Genomic DNA, 22203 nt, shown 5'->3' with positions numbered 1-22203 from the left:
CGACTGTCCACAACCAAGTTTCAAAAGAGATTTTCCCAAGTACTGCCAAAGATTTCCCAACTGTTCTGACCTTTGGAACATCAAAGTCCTGTAGTACACTGATTTTTCTTGTTAGTAAACTATATAATCTAGATCTTCAATGGCTCCATATTTATGATGTGTTCATTTCCTTTTTCTACATAGGTAGCTTCAGAGAAGTGAATCCTATTTTGGGGAGGGGGTAAGGGCAGGGGTGAGGTGGGGGAATTGTGCCTATATTAGGGCCTGGACTTAAGGCCTCACATCGTTGCTTAGCTTTTCCTATTCAAGGTTAGTATTCTACTACTTGGGCCATACCCCTACTGTCTCTTTGCTCGTTAACTGGAGATAAGAGTCTCAGGACTGGTTTTGAACCTCAATCCTCAGACCTCAGCCTGGGCTTGAATGATCTTTCTTTTTCTCTGTCACTCTGTCTCTGTCTCTCTCTCCTTCTGTTTGAACTCGGGGCCTTATTCTTTTTGGCAAGTACTTTAACCACTTAAGCCATGTCCCAAGACCTGAATCCTGCATTTTAATTTTTAAATTCCAAGTAAAGTTTCTAGACAACTTGTTAAAGCTGTATTTAGTGGAGAAGAGTGTCTTAGTCCTGTGATGTCTGGGCAAGTCAAACAAGCAAGTCAAGCAGAAGTCTAGAGAAACTATGCCAAGCAGGCAGGCCACCACAGAGACAAAGAAAGCACTTTATCTCTCTGTTGTCAAAAAAAAAAAAAAAGCACTTTATGGTTTATTGAGTAAAATGCCTGGGCAAGTCTGTTTCTCACAGTGACGAATACTGGTTTCTGTTAGGAAATTGTATAGAACTGCCACAAGTCATCTGAATTCTATAACAACAATCTAGCTGTCCTAAGAGGCTTTAAAAAAAAACTTTTTCTTGTTTGAGGCATTGTTTGGGTGGCATTTTTAACTTGTCCAGAAATAAGACCATAAGTTTTTTTGGTTTTGTTTTGTTTTTGCCAGTGCTGGGGCTTTAAGTCAGAGCCTGGATATCATCCCTGGGCTTTTTTTGCTCAAGGCTAGCACTCTACCACTTCAGCCACAGTGCCACTTCTGGCTTTTTCTGTTTATATGGTACTGAGGAATCAAACCTAGGGCTTCATGAGTTAGGCAAGCACTCTACCACTAAGCCTCATTCCCAGCCCCACGACCAGTGCTGAATTTACACATACAAATGAAGTTTTGTGGTGTGTGTTTGTGTGGGTGTGGTGTGTGTGTCCTGGTCTTGGGGCTTGAACTCAGGGCCTAGGCACTGTCTGAGCTTTTGTGCTCAAGACTAGTGCTCTACCACTTGAGCCACAGTTCCACTTCCTTTTTTTTTTGTGGGTTGTGGGCCTTGAACTCTGGCTGGGGCTTGAACACTGGGCCTGGGCGCTGTCCTTGCGCTCTCCAACTCAAGGCCAGTGCTCTACCGCTTGAGCCACAGCACCACTTCCAGTTTTCTAGGGTTTATTGGAGATAAGAGTCTCATGGACTTTTCTGCCTGGGCTGGCTTTGAACAGAGATCCTCAGATCTCAGCCTCTTGAGTAGCTAGGATTACAGGCATGAGCCACAGGTGCCCTCCAACTACTGTTTTTTGGTGGTTAATTGGAGGTAAGTCTCAGGGACTGTCCTGCCTGGGCTAGCTTGGAACTTTGATCCTAACATCTCAGTCTCCCTGGTTGCTAGGATTACAGGCAGCAGCCACTGATAGCCAGCCCAGCAATAAATATTTTAATGCCACAATTAAATTTCTTATTAATACAACTGTAGTCCTACAGTCTTGCTATCTTATCTTTTTCTTTCCCTTGCTATGTATAACTTTCAGGGCTCTTACATTTAGAAGGCTAGAAGTGTCCATATACTGATATTTTTTTGGGGGGGAGGAGTCGGTCAAGGGGCCTGAACTCGGGGCCTGGGCACTGTCCCTCAGCTCTTCAGCTCAAGGCTAGCACTCTACCACTTGAGCCACAGCGCCACTTCCAGCTTTTTCTGCTTATGTGGTACTGAGGAATGGAACCCAGGGCCTCATGCATGTGAGGCAAGCGCTCTTCCACTGAGCCACCTTCCCAGCCCTGGTTTCACACTTTTGTTTTAACTAAAGTTAACTCATTCTCATGGATTGAATGTTTCTAAATTAAAAAATGTGAAGATCAGTTTCTTAAGAATCTTTACCAATTAATCCTTTTATCTTTTGCATGAGTTCTGCTTTTTCACCTAAAAATCAAGAAGTAATAAAAAATTTGAAAGGCTAAAAAAAAAAACTTTAAAAAATAAATAAAAATCTAGAAGTGTCTACTTCAAGTGGCCCTCAACTCTTAAGTCATTCCTAGAGCCTTCTCCTCCAGCTTTACCTATTGGAAAGACATGCTTGGGACCTTTGGATCTAGCATGCAGTCAGGGCCACAAAGATACATCTTCAGGGACAAGGACTGGGGAGAGATTCCCCCCTCCCCAAGCTGAGGGGGTGGGGTCCCTGGAAGTCCTTGAAAGAGGGAGCAGTCTACTGGGAAGGCAGCTCAAACCCCACCAAAAACCACACAGTTGTTCTGAGAGGAGAGGCTGCTTCCAAATAAAAGGGCCCATTCATTCCATTCTCTACATACCGAGGCACTGGCCCCTAGGATGATGCACGAATTCATTCATTCTCTCACACCGACTCATGCTGGACCTTTTGCTGGATGCTGGGGTCACGGACCCAACATGGATCCTGCATCTTGCAAGGCACACAGTGTGCTACCTGCAGTGCCATGGTTGTCACTTTAGTGACAGACCCTTGGGCCTCACCTCGGGCTTAGATTGACAGTGTTGGTCCTGAGAACCTGCCCTCACTACCACTGCCCACATTCCCCAAGCCCATTTTTCTGCAGCGAGCTGCCGGTGGCAATCTGGTCTAAGGGCTGCGGACAGAAAGAGCACGTGGCAGACGGGAGGAGGTGCGCGGCTGCCCACCACGCGGCGCACCCTCTCACCCCCACCACCGGGCCAGGCGAGCCCAGCTCCTCGGCGCCAGTCCCGCCCCCGGCTGTCTGTCAAGGGGAAGGCCCCGCCCCTTCGCGCCAGCCCCGCCCTCAGCTGTCAAGATCGGGGGGTGACCCCGCCCCTGGCCCTCCAGGCCCGCGCGCCCCAGTGCGCGCGCTTCTCCAAGTCCAGGCCCCGCCTCCGCCCCTGACCCCGGACCCTTCGCCCCGCGGGTGACTGACCAGAACCACCATCTGCCCCGCAGACCGCGGCCTCCGCTGCAGCCTGCACTACTGAGCGAGGGAGAAAGCGACATGGCGGCGGCAGCGAAGGCCGAGAACCTCTCACTGGTGGTGCACGGACCCGGGGACCTTCGCCTGGTAAAAAAAAAAAAAAAGGAAGAAGGGTGGGAAGCCCGCTCCACCCGGCCTCACCCCTCCCGGGCCGGCCGCGGCCGGGGCTCCCCAGCCCGGCGGGGCTCCAGCACGGCGGGGCCCCAGCTCCAGCCGTGGAGCCCCAGCACGGCGCGGGCCCCAACCCGGAGGGGCCCCAGCCATGGCCCCGCGCTCCGCAGCCCCCGATCAGCGCTGATTTGGGGCTAGTGGGGGTGGGGTGGCAGTTTGAGGTTATCGTTGAAGGAGGGACCTGGTCTGGTGTCTTCGAACCTCAGTCCCGTGCCTGGCACGTGGCCTGCCCCCAGAACTGCTGGAAATATCTGGAAGCCTCCCTCTTTCCGTGCCTGCTCAAAGTCACGGTCCAGACCCTTGCTAATTGCGTCTTTTTGGTTTTTTAAACGGGACAGATAAGAGGGAATGTGGCCGGACCTACCGTGAACTTCTCTGGCTGGGCAGGCAACGCAGAACAGAGAGAGGGATACAAGATTTAATCTCCTTTGACCTGATTAAAAAACAAAAACAGAAAACCTTCCAAGACTGAGTACTGCAATTGTGAGAGTGCTCAGAAAGTGCCGGCTTTGGATGAGGATGTAGCTTATCTTTTATCTACCTTAAATCCACGTGTGGTTTCTGCTTTCTAGTCATTTTCCTTTCAGATCTGGTACCCTATAGGAAGGTTCTGTATAGGTCTGGCTGAGACCTTGATCCTGGCTATGGGAACCAAAGTTCTGAGAATTGCTGAATCGCCTGTGGTCATGTGAGAATTCCCCTGGCAAAGTCCAGCTCTGATGAGGCTGGGATGGCACTCAGTGAATGAGGCCGCTACCAGCCATCACTGCTGCTCCCCGCCCCTCCTTCAAAGAATAGGCATGGGAATCTAAATTGGAGAGCCTCTGTACTGTCTACAACACCAGTTCTTGGCTGTTTTAAGAATCTGTAGTTGGCTGTCTCTCCACAGAGACAGACTGAGCAATTTCAGATTGTTGGATTCCCTTTACTTCCATCTACAGACTTCTCTCTGTGGATGCCAGAATGTTTGACCACTGAGGAACGGAGACTTTATCTGGTAAAGAATATACTACTTCAAGGTGATAGTTCCTTCTCAGAGCCTAGATAAGAACTTAGAAGTTCTATCCTAGTGCTGTTTCTATTCACCTTGGAGCCTCCACCCAAGGGCCTGACTTAAGCAGTATTATCAGTGTTTTTCAGTAAACATCAGTGGTATTCTGAGGAAAAAGTGCTATACTCTATACCACCTTTATTAGATGAAAGGCTGCCAGCTTATCTTTCCCAAACACTGGGAAAAGGACACAGCACCTGCCCTCAAGTACCAAATAGTTCTCTGTGGGATAACCTGTTGACTAAGCTTGCCTGTGCTAGGGGGAAGGAAAGAAGTGGGGGACAGTGCCCTTAGAGACTGGAAGAGCTTTCTTTAGTGGTTTTGGTTGGGTTGATTGTATTAACAGTGAACCAGAGATAGCAACTGGGAAGAAGAATACTAGGGGAGTTATGAGGGGGTGGGTCCTGTTTTCCCTGGGGAGGATCAAGGTAAAACAAAAAAATGTCTTGGACAAAATGTTGGCATTTGAGCAGGGTGCTAGTGGCTCACACCAGTAATCCAGCTACTCTGGAGGCTGAGATCTGAGGATCAGGTTCAAAGCCAGCCTAGGCAGGAAAGTCTGTGAGACTCTAATCGTCAATAAACCACCAGAAAACTGCAAGTGCTGCAGTTAGGCCCTGCCTAACTCTACCACTAAGCCACATTACTAGCACCATTCCCCCCCTTTTTTTGGGGGGGGGGTCCGGTCGTGGGGCCTGAACTCTGGGCCTGGGCACTGTCCCTCAGCTCTTCAGCTCAAGGCTAGCGCTCTACCACTTGAGCCACAGCACCACTTCTGGCTTTTTTTTTCTGCTTATGTGGGGCCTCATGCATGTAAGACAAGCACTCTACCACCGAGCCACCTTCCCAGCCCAAAAGAAGGCATTTTCAAATGCCACCTTTTATTAATTTTTTTCTTTTCTTCTTTTTTTTTTTTTTCTGGTCCTGAGCCTTGAACTCTGGGCCTGGGAGCTGTCCCTAAGCTTCTTTTGTTCAAGGCTAGTGCTCTACTACCTGAGCTATAACACCACTCCTGGCTTTTTACTGTGACTAATTTGAGATAAAAGTCTCAGGACTTTTTCCTTGGGGGCTGGCTTACAACTGTGATCATATCTCAGCCCGAGAATAGCTAGGATTAAAGGTATGAGCTACTGGCACACAGCAAACACCATCATTTTGACCAAGGTAAAAACATCACAATTATTTTCCCTTTTACCTTTTCTACTTCATATCCACCCTAGCCAAAGGCTTTTCCCAGATGCCACTTTTTTTTTTGTCGGTTGAGGGGTTTGAACTATGGGCCTGGGCACTGTCCCTCAGCTCTTCTGCACAGGCTAGCACTCTTACCACTTGAGCCACAGTGCCACTTCTGGCTTTTTCTGCTTATATGGTACTGAGGAATTGAACCCAGGGCTTCATGCATGTTAGGCAAGCACTCTACCACTAAGCCACATTCCCAGCCCTAAACATCAGTGTTTTTTTTTTTGTTTTTTTTGTTTTTTGTTGGTCATGGGGCTTGAACTCTTAGCCTGGGCACTGTCCCTCAGCTCTTTAGCTTAAGGCTAGGGCTCTACCTCTTGAGCCACAATGCCACTTCCGGTTTTCTGGTGGTTTACTGGAAATAAGAGTCTCACGGACTTTCCTGCCCAGGCTGGCTTTGAACCTGGATGTTCAGATCTCAGCCTCCTGAGCAGCTAAGATTACAGGCGTGTGCCACCCACACCCCGCTAAACATCAGTTTTAAAGCAGAATGCATTCTTTCCTGAAAGAGATGCCTAATTATAATAGTCACATAGTTAAAAAACAGGTCATTCTTAGAGACCCTAAGCTTAAGTAATAAAAATGTAACACTAAGAATAATTAAGAGCAAAGAGACACACTCATCTTAAAGTCAAACCCTGCCTTTGTTTCGTATGTGTGTGTGTATGTGTGTGTGTGTGTGTGTGTGCATGCATGCATGCTAGGCAAGTACTCTACCAGTAAGCCACATTCCCAGGCCTGGTTTTCTTAAATTTAGAAGAAAAATTCACACCTGTAATCCTAGGTGCTCAGGAGGCTGAGATATGAGGATTGCTGTTCAAAGTCTGGCAGGACAGGAAAGTCCAAGAGACTCCTATCTCCAACTACTCACCAAAAAAATGGAAGTGGAGCTGTGACTCAAGTGATAAAGGGCTAGCCTTCAACCAGAAAAAGCTCAAGCTCAAGGACAGTGCCTAGGACCTGAGTTCAAGTCCCAAAGCCAGCACCAAAAAATAAAAAAAAATCTCAGATTCAAGAATTTTTGCTATTTTATATAATTTTTATCAGATATGGGGCTTGAACTCAGGGCCTGAACGCTGTCCCTGAGCCTCTTTGTGTTGTGCTCAAGGTTAGTGCTCTACCACTTGAGCCACAGCACCACTTCTGGCTTTTTCTAAGTGGTTTATTGGAGATAAGGTTCTCACAGACTTTTCTGCCCAGGCTGGCTTCAAGCCGCAATCCTCAGATTTCAGCCTCCCAAGTAGCTAGGATTATATGTGTTAGCTTTGAGCACTCAGCTTTCTCTCTGGTTTAGATGGAGAAGATTTGGGACTTTAAATGGAGCAAGAGGAAGGAGCAGTCAAGCCAATGCAAACAGCCCATCAGTGTCAGCTCCCTGAAGTCTTTAAGCAGTAGTGATGTCAATGTCAACCTGGAGCCTTGGAATAGCATTTAGTCTCAGCCTCTACTGCTGTAATTTTGTGGATCAACAATTTTTATTTGGCTTCAATTTCCTCATCTTGAAAAGGAGAATGGTGGGGCTGGGAAGGTGGCTCAGTGGTAGAGCACTTGCCTTGCATCCTTGAGGCCCTGGGTTCGATTCCTCAGCCCCACGTAAGCAGGGAAAGAAAGCCAGAAGTGGTGCTGTGGCTCAAGTGGTAGAGCGCTAGCCTTGAGCTGAAGAGCTAAGGGACAGCGCCCAGGCCCAGAGTTCAGGCCCCATGACCGGACCCCCCCCCAAAAAAAGAGGGAATGGTGCTAGTAATGTGGCTTAGTAGTAGAGTTAGGCAGGAGATAAAAGTCCATGAGAACTGCACATTTTAAAACAGGGGCTGGGAATGTGGCTTAGTTATTGGTAGAGTGCTTGCCTAGCATGCAGGAAGTCCTGGGTTTGATTCCTCAGTACCACATAAACAGAAAAAGCCAGAAGTGGCACTGTGGCTCAAGTGGTAGAGTGCTAGTCTTGAGCAAAAGAAGCTCAGGAACAGTGCCCAGGCCCTGAGTTCAAGCCCCAGGACTGGCCAAAAAAAAAAGTTGCATAATAGAGAAGGTGAAATATACACATATGTATCTTGTATTGACATCCAAATTAGAAGTCTTTCCCCATGCATTTAAAGCTGAGTTTCCTCCAAACCAGATTGGCATAGAGAATGTTAATTTCTGAGGAGAATACCTATAAAAATTGTGCCCAGCTCAGCAATAAAAAAAAACCACACAAACATGTAAATGTACAATTATGTAGACATGAGCACAATGAGCAATTATTCAATGTTGATAATAGGCAGTAAGAACCATCTAGGAAGTTAACCTGTGTCTATGTTCTTTTTTTTTTTTTGGGTCTGGTCGTGGGGCCTGAACTCGGGCCCTGGGCGCTGTCCCTCAGCTCTTCAGCTCAAGGTTAGCGCTCTACCACTTGAGCCACACCACCACTTCTGGCTTTTTTTTCTTCTGCTTATGTGGTGCTGAGGAATCAAATCCAGGGCCTCAAGCATGCAAGGCAAGCACTCTACCACTGAGCCACATTCCTAGCCCCAGGAGATAATTTTTATACTCTGATTAATGTTGAGAAGTAAATAGTCCCGTGACTATACTGTCTGAGTTTAGTTGGGGGTGGAGGGGGCGGGAGTGGAAGATAGGGAGGAGGAAAGGAGAGGAGGAGTCACTTTCCTAATCTGGTAGCTACCAGGAAAGATCTTACTGGAGATGTTACCTAAGCACCAGTCCCTAGAACAAAGGTCAACCCAATCTGGATGTCTCTTCTTTTTTTGTTTGTTTCAGTCCTGGGGCTTGAACTCAGGGCCTGAGCACTGTCCTAAGCTTCTTTTGCTCAAAGCTAGCACTCTATCACTCGGGCCACAGTGTGACTTCCAGATTTGTCTATTTATGTGGTACTGAGGAATTGAACCCAGGGCTTCGAGTATACTAGGCAACCACTAAGCCACATTTCCAGCCCTGGATGTCTCTTAAACACCTAAGTACCGAACACATCCAAACTTAAGTCTCTTCAAGTTCCCATAGGAATTAGGTCTTGTGTGGTATCTTGCAGGAAAGGGAAATTGGCCTCTGCTTGACATGGTTGGAGTTACAGTGAGAGGGAGGCACCGTTAGCCATAGGAGGGGGCATAGGCTTTCCAGGGTCACTGGACACGATTGTTATCTGCAGATCAAAGGCAGGACTAGCGAGAGCCTGGGCAAGGAACCAGCTTAGCGCATGATGGGAGTGCATCCAACCACCTACTCTGAACCCCTGCTGTGCCAGACCCACAGCTAGAACAAATCCTCTGAAGTAAGGGCCAGTTGGGGAACCTTTGGCTTTTCTTCCTACCCCCCAAACACCTTTCAAGTACCCAAGGAAAGGGGCAACAATGGGACTTCCTGTTCTCTGTAAGTATGCAGGACAGCCCCTAAGGGTCACAGGGGACCTGACAGGTAGAAACAAGTGGCAGGCATGTCTGCTGAAAATCTGAGGGCTACTGCCTTCTTTATTCCCTGTCCCGCCTGCTGGCCTTCCATCCAAGGGGTGGTTTTATCTTCTTTTCATAACTGAGAGAAGCAAGCCTTAAGGCTCGAGTCCTATTCTTCCAACTCCCCAGCCTTTTAAAGAACAGTTGGCTAAAAACAATGGGAATATAACTTTTTCCAAAAACAATTTTAACAACTTTGCCCTTTACAGTTGTCTAGAACTGGTTCAACCACTGTAGGAGGTGATTGTGAAAAACCACTTCCTTCCTTCCTTCTTTTCCCTCTCCTCCCCCTTTCCTTTCCTCCTCCCTTCCCCTTCCTTCCCTTCCTTCCTCTCCTTTCCTTTCTTTTTTTGCCAGTCCTGGGGCTCCCTGAGCTTCTTTTACTCACGGCTAAAAGTCTACCACTGGAGCCACAACTTCACTTCTGGCTTTCTCTGTGTATGTGGTACTGAGGAATCGAACTCAGGACGTCATGCATGCTAGGCAAGCACTCTACCACCAAGCCACATTCCTAGCCCATCACTTTTATTGCTTTTGTCATAAGAGCAAGCTTATTTCCCTTTTATGACGCTTGTTATACAGAGGAGGAAATTGAGGACACAGAGGTTAACTGCCCAAGGTACACTGTGGGTGGCAGAGAGCCCAGTTAGCACATGGACAGACCATTCCAGAGTCTGAACTCCATATGGTCACGCATAGGTCAGCTGGAGGAGGGGAAAAGTATCTTCCTGTTTTTTGTGTTGTGGACCCAGCAAAAAGCCACATGGGACAGGTGGAGGGTGTGAACTCAGGTGAATAGGTAAAAGTAGAGGAAAGAGAACCAATGATGACATATTTAGGAAATATATATTCTGGCTGACTTTAGAACAAATAGGGCAAGACAGGGTATAGGATGAGAGAGATACCTGAGATAGTCCTGGATGCCCAAAGAGGTCTTCCTGGGGCATTTCCATGAGTTACTGTGGGGGTGGATGGCTGTGCGAATGGCTATAAGGAGGGGGAGACTACAGATGAGATTCAGATAGGTACTTCTAACTTGAAACACGCTAGACATAACTGACATACCTACACTGTATGCATGCATGCATGTATGTATGCATGCATGCATGCATGTATCCATGTATGCATTCATGCATGAAGTTCCTCTAGCCTTTGCTATTCTCTTATAGAAAGATTAAGAATCCTTATCTGGGTGCTGGTGGCTCACATCTGCAATCCTAGCTACTCAGGAGGCTGAGATCTGAGAATCGCAGTTCAAAACCAGCCCTGGCATAAAAAAAAAAAGGCCCTGTGAGATTTGAGATTTACCTCCAATGAACTACCAGAAAACCAGAAGTGGCACTGTGGCTCAAAGTGGCAGAACCCTAGCCTTGAGAAAAAGAGCTCAGAGACAGCACCCAGGCCCTGAATTCAAGCCCCATGACAGACCAAAAAAAAAAAAAATCCTTGAATGTGTCAGACTCTAAAACCTTTGGGAATGAAGAATAGGGATGCAAACAGAAGTCTGAGATCTCAGAGGAGCCCAGAAGCCTGTGTATGTGATTGTGTGAATGTGGGTATGTATTGTTGCTGGAGGTCAAACTCACGTTTTTGGACATGATAAGGAAGCATTCTACACCCAGCTACATCTCCAGCCCTAAATAACTGTGAGAAATGAGAAAGGATAAAAAAAAAAAAGCATGTTACCACTGAAATCTGAGATAGAAAAGGAGATTAAGTAAACAGGATTGTAGCCAACATACTAAGGAAGCAAAATCAGAGCAAGGGGTTTTAGTGACTAGGCTTTAAAAAACAATGTGGGCTTCACAAGGTGCTTAGAATAGTGTTTACAATTTTAAGATTGACGATCTTTTTTTTTCTTTTTATTTGGCTTTTGAAGGGCTTCAACTCAAGGCCTGGGTGCTATCCCTGAGCTCCTTTTTTTTTTTTTTTGCTGGTTGTGGGGCCTGAACTCTGGGCCTGGGCACTGTCCCTCAGCTCTTCAGCTCAAGGCTAGTGCTCTACCACTTGAGACTCAGCCCTACTTCCGGCTTTTTCTGCTTATGTGGTGCTGAGGAATTGAACCCAGGGCCTCATGCATACAAACAAGGCAAGCACTCTACCACTGAGCCACCTTCCCACCCCCTCCCTGAGCTCTTTTGCTTAAGGCTAGTGCTCTACCACTTTAAGCCACAGTTCCACTTCTAGTTTTCTGGTGGCTAATTAGAGATGAGTCTCTCATATATTTTCCTGCCCAGACTGACTTTGAGCTGTGAGTCTTAAATCTCAAACTCCTGAGTAGCTAGGATTACAGGTGTAAGCCACCAGTGCCCAGCAATCTTCTTTCTTTCTTTCTTTCTTTTGTTTTAACACAACACTCAGTCTTGAGGGTTGATGGCAGTAAGGTCTAATGCCTCATTTGGCATCTCTCCTGCAACAAAGGGAGGCAGGAACTGAACCTGAGTTTTAAGTGTGATTAGAATCTGCAAGAAAGAGAAGGGAAAAGTAAAGTTGCTATGCAGGGATAATATCTGAAGTCTTAAGGATGTGTCTTTACTAAGGAAAAAAACAAACAAGCTGCAGCACAGCACACTCTAGTGTTTCAGAGAAGCACTGCAGCTTTACCTACAGTCCAAGAACAGAGATTACAGTACAATAGTAATTTCTGGTGGACCTGGACTGTTTCTCTGAGCTTGAATCTTACCGCCCCAATGTTCCCAAATGGCAAGTCCACACTTGAATGATCTGGAGAATTGTCTATTAATGTCATAGGGTGGGTTGGGGGGATAGGGGACACCCGTGGCTCATGCCTGTAATTAAGCCTAGCTACTCAGAAGGCTGAGATCTCAGGATCTTGGTTTGAAGCCAACCCAGGCAAAAATGTCTATCAGACTCCTATCTCCAATTAATCACCAGAAGGCCAAAAGTGGAGCTGTGGCTCAAGTGGTGGAGTATTAGACTGGAGCACAAAAGCTCAGACACAGCACTCATGTTGCTTGAGTTCAAGCTCCAGAACCAGCATACACACAAATCATGAGTATGTGTTTTTATGCTGTGGGCTGCCTGTAAAAGCATTTAGGGAAGCTTTGAGCAGTATCTCCTCTGAGACTACTCTGTATGGGGCCTACCTATCAATCTGACCTGACTGAGACAGTTCTTTATATCACCTGAAGGACAAGAGAGTCCACTGTGAGCGTGTACTAGGATACAGTGGAAGCCTAAGTATGGAAGTCAGACACACATGGGTTGAGCCCTAGTTAATCCATGATATGATCTTAGCCAAGTTATGTAACTTCTCAGCCTTGGGTCTCTTTATCTACAAACTACAAACTGTGGACTGTTGGCCCAGAGCAGGCATTGTAAACACTACATTTTCCTTTGATTCTTGTGCCCTCAAAGAACTAATAATACGGGCTGGGAAGGTGGCTCAGTGGTAGAGCGCTTGCCTTGCATGCATGAGGCCCTGGGTTCGATTCCTCAGCACCACAGAAGCAAAAAGAAAAAAGCCAGAAGTGGTGCTGTGGCTCAAGTGGTAGAGCACTAGCCTTGAGCTGAAGAGCTCAGGGACAGCGCCCAAGCCCAGAGTTCAGGCCCCACAACTGGCAAAACAAAAAACAAAAAAAAAAAACTAGTAATAGGAACACTTGGATTTGGTCACTCAATGGTCCTCCTGTCACCAGGACCTTCTTATCTTGGTATTGGGGAGAAAGAGTTTGGTAGGCAAATTCTGCTCTATTTGTGATGAACACCAGAATAGACCAGACTGCTTTTTGCACCTTTGAGAGTGGCCAAAATGCAGGTTCTGTGCATTGACAAGGACCCCTAAAACTATCCGGGAGATTTGTAACAGATATTCTCTGATAGAACAAGAAAGTAGAAGCACAGATACTTTCCCAGCTGCCTACAGATTACACACAGCCCTCCTGCACCTGCCAGAAACTCCTTGAGTCCTTTCTCTGTAAGAGTAGGCTAGAAGGAAAGTTAGAATGAACTTGTGACTTTAAATGAGCATCATTATTCCACAATACTGTGAAATTCGGGAAATTATGTAATCACTTAATCACAATAAAAAAAAAAACCTCAGGGAAGGTAGGGAGGGAAGGGATGGTAGGGGGAAAACAATGGAGGGGGTAACAAAATAAATAAAATAAAAAAATTTAAAAAAAGAGTAGGCTAGAACAAACAAATTGGCATGTAAGAACATGTTTTGTCAGGATGGAAGGATCTGGTAAGGAGAGCAGATGTGGAGACCTAGAGGCAGACCAAACATCCCTTCTGCCTGATTATCATCTAAACAGCCTTTTTCTTGGTCCTGGGCAAGTTGCACTAGTGGGTTGGATGAAGTTGACAGCTGTTTCTGGACCTGAAGTGTTCTCTAGGGTTGAACTTTGGCTTGTAGAACAGTTAATAGTTCACAGGCAGGCCCAGCTTCAGAACTTTATGCCACCGTCAGACATGTGACAGTGTGGCTCTGTGTATGCTTTGTATTGTGCATGCCTTGGTTTGGGTCAGTTGTTCAGTTCATCAGTGGTGAAAAGTTGGACAGGTTTTCCAGCACACCTTTCCATGTGGCTGTTCAACATACTTTGTCTGAGAATTGTGTTTGTTCTATGAGGAAATAATTAAATGAAACCCAGTTTTAAAAATGGAGGGGAAAACTGGGGGAATCTAAAAACTGAGGGATGACATTGTCCAAAAAGAAGAGGGAGGAGAAAGAGGAGGAGCGGGGTGGAGAAGAAGGAGAAGGGGGAGGAGAAGGAGGAGGAGCAGCAGCAGCAGCAGCTTAGTGGTAGAGTGCCTGCCTAGCATGCATGAAGCCCTGGGTTCAATTCCTTAGTACATAGCCAGAAAAAGACAAAAGTGGTACTGTAGCTAAAGTGGTAGAGTGCTAGCCTTGAACACAGAGAAGCTCAGAGATAGGACCCAGGCCCTGAATTGAAGCTCCAGGACAGCAAAGAAGAAAGAAGAGAGAGAGAGAGGGAGGGAGGGAGGGAGGGAGGAAGGAAGGAGGGAAGGAGGGAGGGAAGGAGAGAGAGAGGGAGAGGAAGAGGGAAAGAGGGGGAAGAAAGGAAGGGAAAAGAAAAGGCCAGGCTGGGCTGGGAAGGTGGCTCAGTGGTGGTAGAGCGCTTGCCTTGCATGCCTGAGGCCCTGGGATTGATTCCTCAGCACCACATAAGAAAAAAGAAAAAAGCCGGAAGTGGCACTGTGGCTTAAGTGGTATAGTGCTAGCCTTGAGCTGAAGAGCTGAGGGACAGCACCCAGGCCCAGAGTTCAGGCCCCATGACCGGACCCCCCCCCAAAAAAGAAAAAAAAGAAAAGGCACCTGTAGCTCACGCCTGTAATCCTAGCTACTCAGAAGGCTAAGATCTGAGGATCATGGTTCAAAGCCAGCCCAGGCAGGAAAATCCGTGAGACTCTTAGCTCCAATTAATCACAGAAAATGCCAAAAGTGGCTCTGTGGCTCAACTGGTAGAGTATTAGCCTTGAGCAAAAGGAGCTCAGGGACAGAGCCCAAGCCCCAGGACCTGCAAAAAATAAATAAATAAAATGTACTCACTATCTGACTTATGAAATAACAACCCCTCTGTACAACAATAAAATTATTTTAAAATGAGAAATACTCATTAGTTACAAAGCTAAGTTATTGTGCATGCTAACCAACTTTTTGTGTTTTATTTTTTTAGGAGAACTATCCAGTTCCTGAACCAGGCCCAAATGGTAGGTTCTTAGGAAACTGAACTGCTATTTTGTTTTATATTGTTTAGTTGAAGAGATTACTTTTGTGTAACTGTGTGACTGCGGCAAAAATACTAGTGGAAGAAAGGAATTATTTTGGCTCATGATTTTCAGATGTTTTAGTCCATAGTCCTTGTCTCCCTTAATTTTGGGCCTATGTGAGGCAGAAAGAATCATGGCAGCAGGAATGTGGAAGAGGAGAGTGCTTACCTCCTGGTGGACAGGAAGCAGAGGAACTGGGGACCAGATAGAGCCTTCAAATTAGTGCCACCATCTGAGGACAAAGCTCCCCAACACATGGGCCTTTTTGGAGGACACATCATACCTAAACCATAACACACAGCATATTGCTCCCTGAACCCTCTTCTCCAATCTCTTATTTCTTTTACCTCCATTTAAAAAGAAATAAGCAAAGTATGCTTCAGGCTGAGGACCAAGTCCATTCTCCACAAGACTCATCTGTGTGGGCTGCTCTGTGAGATAGTGACAGACCCAGGGCTGGGCCCTGGAGTCACAGCATTTGCTAGGGAAAAAGGATTATGACTTTTAGGTAAGCCTGAGACACACTGAGCTCTATATACTTACTTACTTAACATGTTGAAAGCCTGAACTTGATCCCTAACACCGCAAAACAAAAAGAATCAGAAAATTTCTTTTAGACTGTTGACTAGTCCCAGATGTTTTTTGTTGTTGTTTTGTTTTTTGTGTGGTTTTGTGTGTGTGTGTGTGTGTGTGTGTTTTGCCAATCCTGAGGTTTGAACTAAGGACACTGTTCCTGAGCTTCTTTAGCTCAAGGATAGCATTCTACCACTGGAGCCATAGTGCCACTTCCAGAGTTTTCTGTGTATGTGGTACTGAGGAATCAAGCCCAGGGCTTCATGCATGCTTGGCAAGCAGTCTACCGCTAAGCCACATTCCCAGCCCCCTAAGTTTTTGATGTAAAGTGTATCCCTATTCTTTCCTTTCCTCTCCTCCTTTCCCCCTCTTCTTTTTTTTATTTTATTTCTTTTGGGTATAGGGTATTTTTGAGTGCCCCATGCCTCTTTTTTTCTTTTCTTTTTTCTTTTGTCGGTTGTGGGGCTTGAACTCTGGGCCTGGGCGCTGTCCCTCAGCTCTTCAGTTCAAGGTGAGCACTCTACCACTTGAGCCACAGTGCCACTTCCGGTTTCCTAGTAGTTTACTGGAGATAAGAGTCTCCCAGACTTTCCTGCCTGGAGTTGGCTTTGAACTGTGATCCTCAGATCTCAGCATCCTGAGTAGCTAGGATTACAGGCATGAGCCACCAGTGCCTGGCTGCCCCATGCCTCTTAAGTGTTGATTACAGTCATGTACCGCCAAGCCCAGCAGAACTATCCTCATTTGACCTAACAAATGAAGATCATATTTGGGTTTGTAAATCATGTCCTAATCCTAATCCAAATATCAAAATAGAGTGAGTCTCCAGAATTTAATCCTTCAATTAGCAAAGGGGGCACCAGGACAGCGTAACCTAGGACAGCCAGTTTCCAACAAGTAGAACAGCCCAAGACTTTCTTTCTAGGAGCCTTGCCCCCTGCCCTAATCAACCAACACTGAAGGTGAGGAGCACACCAGGGCTGGGCCCCTGACACCTTGGCTCCACTACTTCCAGGCCTGTCACTGGGCGAGCCCATGGGGCCTAGCAGACATGCATGTAGGTTTTCTGGAGTGGTGGGTGACAGGTCTGTATCTAGGGACAATACCACCACCCCACTGGCTAGGGCAGATCCTTGCTGGTGGTTCCTAATCCCCCCCATCCCTGGAATCCCACTTCTAGTCTGTTGGAATCAGCCAGAGGCTGGAGACAACTGGCAAAGTATCTATGAACAGTTCAAACTCAGCCACTCAGGTCCCCCTCCTTGTCCTTGATGAGTTGGGATGATGTCCACCCTCACCCTGCCACACCTCAGTCCACAACCTGAGCATCTGTGAGAAGATCATCAGATTGAAGGCTGCCTCCGCTTTGATAATCAAAGGTCAGTTGAGTTATTGACTTAAAGTGATAAGACACAGACAACAACTCTTTTTATCAATGTTTGGCAAGCAATGTGTACTTAGGATTTAAGACTTTTTCACAGAAACAACATGTTCAGGGAAGTGAGTGACTGATGGAGAAAACTCAGTGTCCCGAACAGTCAGGGGTGTTGATCCCAGAGGTGGCCAAACAAAGGCTATCTTGGATTCCAAAGGATCCTCCCCCCCCACTCCCCACCCCCGAACACCTTTACTGAGACTGCAGTGTTGTGCTCTCCTTTGCTTGTCTTGTCATGCTTGAATTGGGAGGGAGAAAATTATATGTCAGTTATCATTCTCTAGCAAGTTTGATTTCACCTCTTGGCTATACACTGGTAACTGGAAAGAAAATTCTGAGGCAGATTCCCTTGGAAGGGAAATGCCAGTTGATATCTGACTGCTTTAAATAAATCTATATCTTTTTATTTTAAAATTTTTATTCAGGCTCATTTACCCTCATTAGCCCAACCCCTCCCACTTATACCTATTCCCAACAGACCTTGTTTCTTTATTCCTTCCTCTATAACTTTATCAATCAGCAGTTTTCATTGAAATTATTCTGTTTTTAATATCTAGCTTGAATGTATTTCAAATCTGTTCACATACTATCCCTATTTTAATCGCTATTCCAGGCCTCCTGAGTCTGTTTACTGTTCCTTTCCTCTCTTTTTTTTTTCTTTTTTGCCAGTCCTGGGGCTTGAACTCAGGACCTGGGCACTGACCCTGAGCTTCTTTTTGCTCAAAGCTAGCACTCTACCACTTGAGCCACAGTGCCACTTTGAGCTTTTTCTGTTTATGTGGTACTGAGGAATTGAACCCAGGGCTTCATGCATACTAGGCAAACACTCTACCACTGAGCCACGTTCCCAGCATCCTTTCCTCTCTCTTTTTTTTTCCAGTACTGAGGAACCCAAGGTTTATCATGAATTAGAGGTCTACCACTGAACTATATCTCTAGCCCTGCTTGATTTTCTTAACTATATAACTTGTTCCATAAAATCAGTTGAGAGGGCTGGAAATTTGGCTTAGTGGTAGAATGCTCACTTAGCATGCATGAAGCCCTGAGTTTGATTCCTCAGTACCATATCACCAAAAAAAAAACAGAAGTGGCACTGTGGCTCAAGTGTTGGAGTGCTAGCCTTGAACTAAAGATGCTCAGGGACAGTGCCCAGGCCCTGAGTTCAAGCCCTATGACTGAAAAAAAATTCAGTTGAGATTCCTGCAAGTAATTTTTGCTGAATCAAGACAGAAGTTCTAGAGACAAATAAATTGGTTCTCAAAAAATAAGTTGAAATCTGAAGTATGCATCTGTTTCCAGTTAAGTGTTACCTGGAGACCATCTACTGTACAATTCATCAATCTCCATATTGAATAGCTTTCCTAGAATAAGGTTTGTTTAATGAACATTTTCTCACAGTTTTTTAGCATAAAGAAGAGTCAGAGATATAGTCATAAAATGAAACAAGACAGGGCATGTTGGTTTGGGGCTAAAAGCCCAGACTCTTTTATGTGGTAGGATGAGGATCTTGAAAATAAGATAATAACTAACTAAAAGTATCATCAGAACACTAAATGGTTTAGGGCATGTAGTGTTCATACAGCTGCTGCTACATTAATTTTCTTTCCTATTTTTCCATTTATAAAACAGCAGACACTGTTTTCTTCTTTACTTTTGGCCTATAATAAAATTACCTGAATACATCTATTTCCTCCTTCTTCTTTTTTTTTTTTTTTTTGTCAGTCATGGGGCTTGAACCCTGGGCCTGGGCGCTGTCCCTGTGCTCTTCAGCTCAAGGCCAGCACTCTACCGCTTGAGCTACAGCGCCACTTCTGGTTTTCTAGTAGTTTATTGGAGATAAGAGTCTCACAGACTTTCCTGCCCAGGCTGGCTTTGAACCGTGATCCTTAGATCTCAGCCTCCTGAGTAGCTAGGATTACAGGCGTGAGCCACCGGTGCCCAGCTTATTTCCTTTTTTTTTTTTTTGTCGGTCATGGGGCCTGAACTCTGGGCCTGGGTGCTGTCCCTGTGCTCTTCAGCTCAAGGCGAGCACTCTACCGCTTGAGCCACAACGCCACTTCTGGTTTTCTGAGTGGTTTATTGGAGATAAGAGTCTCACAGAGGGGCTGGGAAGGTGGTTCAGTGGTAGAGTGCTTGCCTTGTATGCCTGAGGCCCTGGGTTCGATTCCTCAGCACCACATAAGCAAAAAGAAAAAAGCCAGAAGTGTCGCTGTGGCTCAAGTGGCAGAGTGCTAGCCTTGAGCTGAAGAGCTGAGGGACAGTGCCCAGGCCAGTTCCCACGACCAGATCCCCCTCCCCCCCAAAAAAAGAAAAAAAAAGTTATACAAGAAAAAGGAAAGTCAGTTATCATTTTTAATTTTGAGACAAGGTCTTCAATCAATGGAATTTGACAGTGAAGCTGCAACACAGAAGTCTATCTGTGCAAAGAAACTGTGATACAAGGATTTATATCCTGCTAAATTGACTCAGAGGATAAAGGTTATAGACAAAGAGTCTCATTTGTTCACTTTGCTTTTTCCAACTTGACTGGCACTCTTATCACTTGAGCCACATGTCCACTTCTGACCTAGTAAGACAGGTGCCCAGCTCATGAAATGCTGTTATAGAAGTGACATTCTACTGCCTTTAATGTATTCCATGGTAGCACTCATCCAGGCTCTCTCCACTGAACAATGATGGAAACACAGGGAATGGACCATAGGTCCTGGTCATAGGTCCACCAGAGATTTTTGAAGAACTTCTTGTTGGAAAACCACCTTTTCTTATTGTGATGGTGGCTGAATTCAGATTTGCTGGCATGCTAAGTGTGTGTTCTACACTGAGCTACATCCCACACTCCATCACCTTAAGTAGTGGGAAACTAAGGCAAGTAATTAAGAACTGTGGTTGCTGAGAAGGGTCAGGTGTAGAGTTGGCAGGTTACCCAGTTGAAGCAGAGGGATGGCTGCTTAAATGATGCCAACATTTGTAATGTAGTTCTGTCCAACTCAAATACAGATCTTCAGTTGAGGTAGTAGCCTTCAAACACCAACTCTATTTGAGGGATCTGGACACATTTCCCCAAAAGGAAAAAATCCATGCCACCAAGAATGCTACGTGGCCAGAGGATAGCAGTCACTGGAGACCACTCTGGTGTACTTTAAATGACTCAGGATGTTAATATCAAAATATAATAACTAAGTATAGATATGCCAATTTGAATAGTAAATAACATAGTATCTACAACAAAGAAACACCAATATGATTAAATACATGACTTCATAGTATTACCTAACACAAGCTTAATTGGTCATAGTTGGTATATAATAGTATACTCATTCATTGATTCAAAACTTGAAGATTAAGTGAAAAGAAAAAAATCCACCATTGATCATATATCATGTATGTCTATATAGTACCACTGGCATACCAAAAAGCTAGTGGAGGAATTTTCTTTATAGAAAAAAAAAGCACGAAGAAATTGGCCTGTTACTCAGCATATGTTGGCAACAAAAGTGCCACATTTGTTCTCATGAATCAGGTACAGTGTAGTAATTTTCTGGAAACAGTTATCTCTTAAAGTACTGTTTGTTTGCCTAAATGGTTGGTATATTGCTTCCTCCTAATATTTCCTTTACACCATGACTGGCTAGAACTCTTCAGACAAAAAGAACAAATAAGATCTGTGTGTATGTACATGTATGTGCATACACAGAGACAGGCAGGGGAAACGGAGAGAAGGGAAGTTTATTTTAAGCAATTGGCTCCTATGATTATGGGAGATTGTAAGGTTTGAGGTTTGCATGCCAGAGCAGCAGGAAGAATCAATCCCATCTTTCCAGAAATCTCTCTCTTTCCTTTTAAGCCTTCACCTGATTGGATCTTGTTCATTTATTTTATACAGAATAATCTGGTCTCAAAATCTGATTTAGCCAAGTGTGGTAGTGGATACTACCTATGAGGGAAATGGAAATGAAAAGATTGCTGTTTGTGGCCAGCCTGGGCAAAAAAATAGAGACTCTATCTCAAAAAGCCAGCTAGGAGTCTTGGCTCCTATTCACTGTAGTCTAAGGGTGGCCTCAGGCAAAAATTGCCAAGCCTTACCAGAGAAATTAAACTAAACAGGGGTGGCTAAAGTAGTAGAGTGCTTACCTAGCAAGCACAAGGCTCTGAGTTCAAATCTGAATAACTCTCTCTCTCTCTCTCCCTCTCTCTCTCTCTCTCACACACACACACACAAATGTACTGACTTAACTGCTAATCATACCTTAAAAAATGGCTTCAAAACAACATCTACACTGGCACTTGCCTAAACTAACTGTTCAGCACAGCCTGATCAAATTGACACATAAAATTACCTACCCATCACTGGTTAAGGAAGCAGTTCTGCCTTAATACTCTTAACTTGTTTTTACTCTATGGTCTGAATTTGACCTTGAGATTTCCAGAGGGAAATCGCTGGGCCTTCTTCAGTGACAGCAATGTGGCTCCTTCCCTTACTAGTTTCCCCCTTTCCTGTCTCCATCAGAGGTATTGTTGAAGATGCACTCCGTTGGAATTTGCGGCTCAGATGTCCACTACTGGCAGCATGGTCGAATCGGGGATTTCATTGTGAAAAAGCCAATGGTGCTGGGGCATGAAGCTGCAGGAACAGTCATAAAAGTGGGATCATCGGTGAAGCACCTCAAACCAGGTCAGCAAGGTCCTTCAGTTAAGGCATAGGTAATCATTTCACCTAAGTGTTTGTAGATGCTCTCCCTGGACCAGGCCCTGTTAAACACTGGTGTACAACAATGAATACAATGGTGCTGGCCCCTACTTGTATTCATCTGACCATCCACAGGGGACACAGATGGGACAGACAAGTACTAAGTCACAGGTGGTGTTAAGGGCAGAGGAAAAGAATGCTAGGAGTGTTGGCAAGTCTTATCTAGGCTTTAGTTCCTTTAATGAGGAACTTTATCTCCACTGCCTGGAGATTAAGCGGTAGAGAAATGTAGCTGCCTCAACTGGAGAAGAGGCATTGCCTTAAATACAGTTTTCAATATGAACAGGAGCCACAAAATGCCTCAACTGGCTAGGAACTAAGGCCTTAAATGCAATCCTCCATTCTTATTGGAGTCTGGGCAAATGGCTGTATTTCCCCCTAGATCGGCTTAATTTATTTTCCAGAGGGAAGAATCCTCAGCTTTGGGCAGTTATCCCTGACCCCATGAATTACAGCCCAGCTGCCTCGGCATAGCTAGCTGTGGGCTAGTTTTACTTTGTTAACAAGAGAGGCCTGTTCA

The 22203-nt window shown here is 45.5% G+C and overlaps 1 protein-coding gene across 1 annotated transcript in view; it reads left to right on the top strand.

Annotated features, from left to right (window-relative positions):
- Positions 1-3188: 3188 nt before the first annotated feature.
- Positions 3189-22203, top strand: part of Sord (sorbitol dehydrogenase) — a 32583-nt gene continuing 13568 nt past the window's right edge. The window contains exons 1-3 of the mRNA XM_013010248.1: positions 3189-3354; positions 14835-14868; positions 21444-21608. Coding sequence (XP_012865702.1) covers positions 3289-3354; positions 14835-14868; positions 21444-21608 — 265 coding nt within the window. The 5' untranslated portion in view covers positions 3189-3288. The remainder of the gene's footprint in view (positions 3355-14834; positions 14869-21443; positions 21609-22203) is intronic.

The sequence above is a fragment of the Dipodomys ordii genome, unplaced genomic scaffold (assembly GCF_000151885.1).
Source record: "Dipodomys ordii isolate 6190 unplaced genomic scaffold, Dord_2.0 Scaffold11, whole genome shotgun sequence".
Lineage (NCBI taxonomy): Eukaryota > Metazoa > Chordata > Mammalia > Rodentia > Heteromyidae > Dipodomys > Dipodomys ordii.
Note: the sequence above shows the minus strand (reverse complement) of the source record. Positions and strands in the feature narration are given on the sequence as shown.